This window comes from Neopelma chrysocephalum, unplaced genomic scaffold, assembly GCF_003984885.1.
Source record: "Neopelma chrysocephalum unplaced genomic scaffold, ASM398488v2 Primary Assembly neopelma1_173606, whole genome shotgun sequence".
In the NCBI taxonomy this organism is placed as follows: Eukaryota; Metazoa; Chordata; class Aves; order Passeriformes; family Pipridae; genus Neopelma; species Neopelma chrysocephalum.
This window is the reverse complement of record NW_020936758.1, coordinates 1-8,431: the sequence shown is the minus strand read 5'-3', so window position 1 is coordinate 8,431 and position 8,431 is coordinate 1. Positions and strand designations below refer to the sequence as shown.

Below are 8,431 nucleotides of genomic sequence, written 5' to 3'. Positions count from 1 at the left end.
CATAAACCGGCACCACGTTGGTTTGTGTCTTTGTTACGGGCAACAGTTTTTGGCGACACCAGATTGGGACTCCGGGGGTAGCTGGGGCGGCTCACGAGCTGATCCACTCCATGCCGGCAACCAGGTGATTTCTGGGGAGACATCGACCCGTGCCCGACCCCGCGCCCGCCGGACAACCATCCAGGTAAGCCCGAGGTGCTTTATTCTTTTAGGTTTGTTGGTTGGGAGCCTGCCTATAAGACGGGACCGTGAGTTTCCCGCTGGGTTGGGCTAAAAGGTACCTTGGTTGGGAAGCCTAGGCGCTGGTCGTAAGACGCAGCGAAAGCCGCGCTGTACCAGCACTCGCCACTCAGAGGGAGAATTGGCGAGTTGGTTTTGGTTTTGGTTTTGGTTTTGGAATAAGTAATTGGTTTATATCGTTGTGTTATTGTAAATTTGATTTTGAATCCAGACTGTGGTGTGTGTGTGTGTGTGAGTGTGTGAGTCAGTATGATGCCGTTTAAAACCTTTAGGGTACTGTCTTGTGTAGAAAATAATATCCCTAGCGATTCTCCGCTTGGTTGCTTATTAAAACACTGGAAGGAAGGAAATTTCGGACAAGAGTTAAGCAAGAAACAATTGATTGATTATTGTAATAATGTATGGCCTCAATATGAGACAGAAGGAATGCAGTGGCCGAGGAATGGTACTTTGACTTCAGAAATTATAACCCCCTTAATGCAATATTTACGAGAGAATGAGATGTGGGATGAAATACCGTATCTAGATTTGTTTTATTATTTAAAACAAAAGACAGAATGGCAAAAGGAATGTGGTATGTTGATTGTGAAAGAACTGGATGATAAATGCATGGGATGTCAAGAGCGGAAAATACGGTTTTCAGAACCAGAGGAGGATGTGTCTTTGTTAGTCTCCCCTGGCATAACTCCAAGCGCGCCTCCGGGAGATAGCCTTCCTTCACGCGTGAGGGCACGATCACCCAGCATGCCCCCGTTAGAATCGTCCTCGGATGAGGAGGAAACGAGGGGGCGAGAATGTGGTTTTGATAGAACTCCGCTAGCAGAACGGACTCGGAAGGGGCGAAAAGAAAGGGGAAGGAGTCGAGAAAGGAGACGGGGAAGGAGAGGGGAGACTGACGTTTCACCTTCACCCCCCCGCTTAATGGCTCCTTTGCGGGAAGCAGTTGCGGACGGGGGAAAGGTTATGGTAAAAGTTCCTTTTTCAGCTAATGATTTATTAATCTGGAAACAGTCAGCTGGAACGTATAGAGAAAATCCGGAACGGGTGGCTCGTATTATAAAAATGGTTATAAAAACCCAAAACCCGGACTGGAATGATTTACAGGTATTGTTAGATACAATTCTAGATTCAACAGAAAAAGAAATGGTATTAAGGGTAATGGTGGAAAGAGCGAGGGAAAGAATTCGAACTTTGCCCCGGTCAGCGCGGGGAACGGTAAATGATTTTGTGCCGCGGGAGGATCCGGAGTGGGATCCTAATGTGTCTGGAGATTATAAAAAGTTAAGAATTTACCAGGAACTATTGATAGAGGGAGTACGAAGTGGGATACCAAAAACGCTAAACTGGTCAAAATTGTATTCAGTAAGGCAGGATAAGGGGGAGTCTCCCTCCGCCTTTTTAGAGAGGATAAAGGAGACAGCTCGGAAATATACGGATTTGGATGTTGAGGATGAATCAGGAAAAATGCAATTAGCATTTATCTTTATAGGACAATCACAAGAAGATATTAGGAAAAAACTTCAGAAGTTAAAAGGAGAAGAGTCAAGAAATTTGGAAAAATTATTAGAGGTGGCATGGACAGTGTACAATAATAGAGAAAAGGAAACTACTAAGAAACAGCAGGCAAGTTTGTTAGCACTCCTGCATGCTTCAGGAGGGAACAATGGGATCAGTAACCATAGAGGAAGAGGCCGTGGTAATCGGGGAAAGGGGGGAATGGGTAGAGGTAGTAATAACCAACTCGGATTTGGAAATCAGAATGGAGGAGGACGTGGTAGAATAGGACTAAATCAATGTGCTCTTTGTAAAGGACAGGGACATTGGAAAAATGAGTGCCCATTAAATCCTGGAAATGGAATGAATCCGTGGAATCCTCAGGGCTTCCCGAGTGTGCAGAATCCTGTAAATGCAGGGACGCCACAAGGTGTCGCCCAAGCATTTATGATGGGAAATTATCAAAGTGACAGCTGACTAGACCAGGACCTGAAGGTCATTTTGGAAGTGGGGGGAGAACCAACAGAATTCAGAATAGATACAGGGGCTAGTTTTTCAGCAATGAATAAATTATTGGGACCATTAAGTGATTTAACTACAAGGGTGATTGGGGTTTCTGGGCAAATAGAAGAAAAGACATTCTTGCAACCACTAGATATTAAATTTAGGGGAAAGGAATTGGATCATCAGTTTCTCTATATGCCCAATAGTCCCGAATGTTTGTTGGGGAGAGACTTACTCTCAGCATTACAGGCACAAATAATTTTCGAAAATGGAAGGGTAAAATTAATAATCCCAGAAAAGAATTTGGCAAAAATTTTTGTGGTAAAAGAAGTGGAAAAGGGAGAAATACCTCCAGAAATTGAACAAGCAGTAGTACCGTGGGTATGGGAAACAGGGGTCCCAGGAAAATCTAAAGCAGCTACCCCAGTTAGAATAGAACTGAAGGAAGGGGTACAACCCGTTAGGGTGAAGCAATATCCGATTAGTCTAGAAGCCCGGAAAGGAATAGCCCCCATGATTACGCAGTTTCTAATTTTAGGAATACTAAAGGAATGTGAATCGGAATTTAACACTCCTATTTTTCCAGTTAGAAAACCTAATGGTAAGTATAGGTTAGTACAAGACCTGAGAGCAGTAAACTCCATCACAAAGGACATCCACCCAGTTGTAGCTAACCCTTACACTTTGTTAACATCTGTTTCTGAGAAATTTCAGTGGTTTACAGTAATTGACCTAAAGGATGCCTTCTTCTGCATACCACTGGCACCAGAGAGTTGGAGGATTTTCGCCTTTGAATGGGAAAACCCAGAGACTGGACGGAAGCGACAGCTTACTTGGACCCGATTACCACAAGGATTCAAATGTTCACCTACAATATTTGGTAATCAGTTAGCAAAAGAACTTGAAGAATGGAAAACTACTCAGGTAAAAGAATCTCCTTTTTCATATATAGTATTGCAATACGTAGATGACATCTTTTTAGGAACTACAGAACAGGGACTCTGTCGTCAGTTAACCATTGAACTGTTAAACATGCTGGGGCAAGCAGGCTACCGAGTTTCAAAAGAAAAAGCACAATTAGTGAAACAGAAAGTTATCTACCTGGGATGTGAAATCTCACAAGGGGTCCGGCGTTTGGGGACTAATCGAATCCAAGCAATATGTGCTATCCCTGTGCCCCGAAATAACCAAGAACTGAGATCTTTTCTAGGGATGGTCGGGTGGTGCAGACTGTGGATTCCTAACTTTGGACTGACTGCTCGGCCGTTGTACGAAGCAGTAAAGGAGCCCAAGCTGACCTGGGGGACGAAGCAAGAAAGAGCTTTCCAGGAACTGAAAAGAGCCCTCCAGGAAGCACCGGCCCTGGGACTACCAGACCTAACCAAGGAATTTCAACTCTACGTCTGTGAGAGACAACGAATGGCTCTAGGAGTACTCACTCAGCGGCTAGGATCCTGGAAGAGACCGGTTGGGTATTTCTCCAAACGGCTAGACGCAGTAAGTGGGGGCTGGCCTGGATGCCTCAGAGCGGTAGCAGCCACAGTTATTTTGATTCAGGAAGCACGCAAATTAACTTTGGGAAAACATATGATTGTATATGTGCCTCACATGGTTATAGCTGTTTTGGAGCAGAAGGGGGGATATTGGTTATCCTCCAGCCGGATGTTGCAATATCAGGCCTTGTTGAGAGAACAGGATGATATTGAATTGAAAGTCACTAATCATCTCAACCCAGCAGAATTCCTTAGGTCTACACAGGAAGAAGGTACCCTGGAACATGACTGTGTAGAGACCATTGAACAAGTCTACGCGAGCAGAAAAGACTTGAAAGACGAGCCATTGACAGATCCTGACTGGGAGTTGTATACCGATGGATCTAGCTTTGTGGAAAATGGTACCAGGTATGCTGGATATGCAGTAGTTACCCTACAGCAAACGGTTGAAGCAAATGCCCTGCCTCCAGGTACGTCTGCCCAGAAAGCCGAAATATGGGCATTGGTAAGAGCATTGATATTAAGTCAGGGAAAGAGGGTCAATATATGGACTGATTCTAAATATGCTTTCGGAGTAGTTCATGTCCATGGAGCACTTTGGAGAGAGAGGGGGCTTCTCACTTCTCAGGGGTCGACAATTAAACATCGTGAAGAAGTTCTACAATTACTGGAAGTAATACACAAACCGTCAGCCGTGGCTATAATGCATGTCAAGGGACATCAGACAGACCCAGGACGAGAATTCCAGGGCAATCGGCGGGCTGATCAAGCAGCTAAACGGGCTGCGAGAGAAGTATGGACTCAAATGGCACTGTTACCAGTTCGGAATAATCCTGCTATGACATATATGGAAGAAAAACCACATTATTCACCAGAAGACGAAAAGCTAGCCCAAATGATGGAAGCCAGGAAAAACCTTAAAGGATGGTATATTACTTCCACAGGACAAGTCATTCTACCAGTAAGAATAATGAAGACAGTGCTCGAAATAGAACATAATAAGTGCCACTGGGGTGCAGAAGCATTGGTGAAATTTCTGAAAAACGAAGTTTTCTCAAATCAGATGTTAACGTTGGCAAAAAGGGTGAATGCAATGTGTCCGATGTGTATTAAAAATAACCCAGTAGTAAGGAAACAGGTACAAATGGGGAAGATACAGATAGGGCAATTACCAGGAGATTATTGGCAAATAGATTTCTCTCAATTGCCCAAGGCTCAATCTTACAAATATCTGTTGGTTTATGTCTGTACCTTTTCAGGGTGGCCAGAGGCCTTTCCATGTAGAACCGATCAGGCTAAGGAGGTAATTAAAACTTTACTGAGAGAAATCATTCCGAGATTTGGAGTACCTTTAGGAATGTCCTCTGACCGGGGAACACACTTCACAGCAGAAATAGTGCAGGGAATATCAACTATATTGGGAATAACCTGGAATCTCCATACTCCATGGAGGCCGCAATCTAGTGGACAAGTAGAAAGAATGAATCAGACACTAAAGGGTCAATTAAAGAAAATCACTCAGGAGGCTAAGATTCCATGGCCTCAAGCTCTACCCCTAGCCTTGTTAAGAATTAGGATTAAACCAAGGGAAAGAATAGGAGTAAGTCCGTACGAAATATTGTATGGCAAGCCTTATCATGCAGCTACCTATCAAGGGGATCCTCATGTGGTGGGGGATCAAGCAGTGTTTAACTATGTGTTGTCTTTAAACAAAACTCTCACAGCTCTCAGGGGAGTACTGCAGTGGAATCGGCCTCTGCCCCTGGAGAATCCAGTTCATGACATTTCTCCAGGAGATCAAGTCTATGTGAAAAACTGGTCGGTGGAACCATTAAAGGAAACATGGGACGGTCCTCACCAGGTGATAATGACCACTTACACGGCGGTGAAGGTCGAAGGAATCAACAATTGGATCCATTACACCCGGATCAAGAAGGTTCCAGTCTCGTGGTCGGTAGAACCTCTTTCCCCTACAAAACTGGTATTTCGGGCTACAAACTGAGAATCCTGATTTTTCTGGAATTAATGAGTTTAGTTGAAACATTCGTGAGAATTGAAACCCCAGATCCTTATTTGCTTGTACCAGAAAATACTGATGTAAATTTAACATGTTTGTTTTCTGATGACCAGGGAGTTGGATCGAGCGAGGTGAATGTGAAATGGCGGTGGAGAGAACAAGACCAAATTATGACAGAAGGAGTGACGATGGTTTGGAATGTGACACAACAAAAGGGTTATACCACCCTGCAGGTACCCAAAGTGTCTAAAACCATGGAAGGGACATACATTTGTGTACTTTGGATTTGGGAAAGTTTTGATTATGGAAACATAGAAATACAGACCTTAAATGTAACTCGAGAACTGGCAACCAAAGTATATGTCATACCTACCAGGCAACAGGTGGACATGTGGGATGGACCTCCTTTAAAGATTAATTGTACCTTTAGGTTTGATGACCCCTGTAGGAAAACCGTTCGAGTGAAGTGGTGGAAATTAAATACAACAGACCAATCCTGGAAAGTGCAAACTCAAGGAGTAAGCTGGTGGTCAAATAGCGAAGGAGGTAGAGGATGGTTAAACATTTCAGATCCCAGGATTGGAAAGACAGAAGGAACCTTTCTTTGTGTAGTTACTTGTGGAAATGAAGGAAATTATGGAATAAGGACAGTGGCAGCTATACCTCCCCGAAGATTAGAAATTAAGCCGGAACATGGGGCCTACTCAGCGGTAGAGGGAAAAGATTTAATTTTGAATTGTAAGACTGAAGGGAAGCAGTACTTAGAGTATGGGTGGTGGTTCAGAGGACGAAATTTGAAATCGGGAGGAAAATATCAAATTGAAAAACGGAAAGAGGCCATAGTTTTAATAATTAAAGAAATACAAAGAGGAGAAGACGAAGGTCAATATATTTGTTGGATAAGTGAAGACGATTGGTGGGATGCTGGAACTACTACTGTTTATGTTAGAATTGAAAGGATAACCCGGCAAGCAGGTAACCTGCAAATTCCAGATAGAGAAGTAGAACAAGAAAACTTAGTCGTAGGCCTAATTCGTGATTTTGGGAGAGTACAGAATGTCACAAAAATTACTGCATGTCTCCCTATGCCTCATGCTGCAGGAGACCCAATCCCATGGGGAATAATTCCAGTGCCAGAAATTCCTAAAATGTTTAAGAATACTACATGGAATTGCAGATTTGTAACCAAAACATGGAATGAAAAGATAGAGACATGCTTGTTGAGTGATGAAATGACCCAAGAAAAGTGTAAACAAATGCCTGGATATTTCAAATGGGTAGTAGTTGGAAAGTGGGTAACAAAAGAAAACGTTGACAAAATAAAAGGATCTTGTTTAGTTATAGATTCAAAAATACACCCATGTTCTAAAATTCCAGCTGAGATAAAACGAGAAAAACAAGAAGAAGTATGTCAAAATATTACCAGCTCTACAACCATGGAAGAGTGGCAAACGATTTGGGGACCCAGTCTACTAGAGACTTATAGTTACATTGGAGAGGTACAGTGGTGTATTCATTGGAAAGGAAAAAGGAATCAAACTTATTCTGCAGGAAATAGAGGAGATCATAATTGGAGGACAGAGGCACGTACAAAGAAAAATTGGAATTGTACCAAGGTATATACTTGTGACACACCTGATGATGAAATAGGACTAGTACCGGTCAGGACCCTTTTGCAGTTAGGATGTGAATGTCGGGGATATAATCATACTATTAAGGGATCTGTGAAAAATATTGATTGTCGTACTACCACAGTTAGGAGCCCAGGAAATTTGGTGTGGGTAATGGGACATGGCCAGTGGACCACCCACATGCCAATAAATGGTCCAGTTGTACCTGTCACGCTAGGGATACCTACTCTCTGTCCATTCTGGAAACAGGATAAGTTAACATCAGTAGAAATACAACCACGGAAAAAAAAAGAAATTAGTAAAAATATTGATGACTTAGGGTTGGGAGATTGGCATGAACCATCAGCAGGAGTTAAATTTGGATGGGTATTGGAATCTTTGTTTGCGCCTATCTCGACTTATCGAAATAGGGAAATGTTGTTCAAATTAATGGGCCAAACCGAAAGATTAGCTGCTGTGACTAAGAAAGGATTTAAAGATTTAAATTTGCAATTGCAAGCCACTACCAGAATGACAGTACAGAATCGAATGGCTTTAGATCTAATCCTATTGAAAGAACACGGAGTCTGTGGGTACCTGCATGCAAAGGACGAGCATTGTTGTGTACACATCCCAAATGTCACTCAGGAAGTAGAAAAAGATATTAGTCAATTGGAACAAATTGATGAGAATGTTCATGAACTACAAAAGGAAGCAGAACACAATTGGATAGGAGAATTATTCAGCTCCCTAGGTCTTCATGTGTCAGGATGGATATCTTCCGTTATCCAGTACGGAATATTGATTGTAATAATTATTGTCATAGCCATAACCGTTTATAAGTGTCTTTTAGGAATGATTGTAAAAGAAGGTCAACATACGAGACGCATCATGAAAGCTATAACAAGAAAAGAAGTAATCTCACCGCACGAAGAACCATCTCCCACCCATCAAGAAACGAGAGCCTGATGTGATTTGAGCATCCTTGCAAATTGGAAGATTGAAGGATGCTCAAAAGGGGGGACATGTTGCAGAGCAATTTAAATTAGTAGTAGAATAGCTAAGGCTTAGTA

General features: G+C 42.7%; 1 protein-coding gene across 1 annotated transcript; it reads left to right on the top strand.

The window, feature by feature from the left end:
- Window positions 1-2,433: 2,433 nt before the first annotated feature.
- On the top strand, window positions 2,434-4,869 carry LOC113962435 (the record flags this gene model as incomplete). The annotated part of the gene is made up of 1 exon (XM_027673188.1): window positions 2,434-4,869. A coding segment is annotated over exon 1 (2,436 nt), but the record flags the coding sequence as incomplete, so codon positions are not given.
- Between the last annotated feature and the right edge of the window lie 3,562 nt (window positions 4,870-8,431).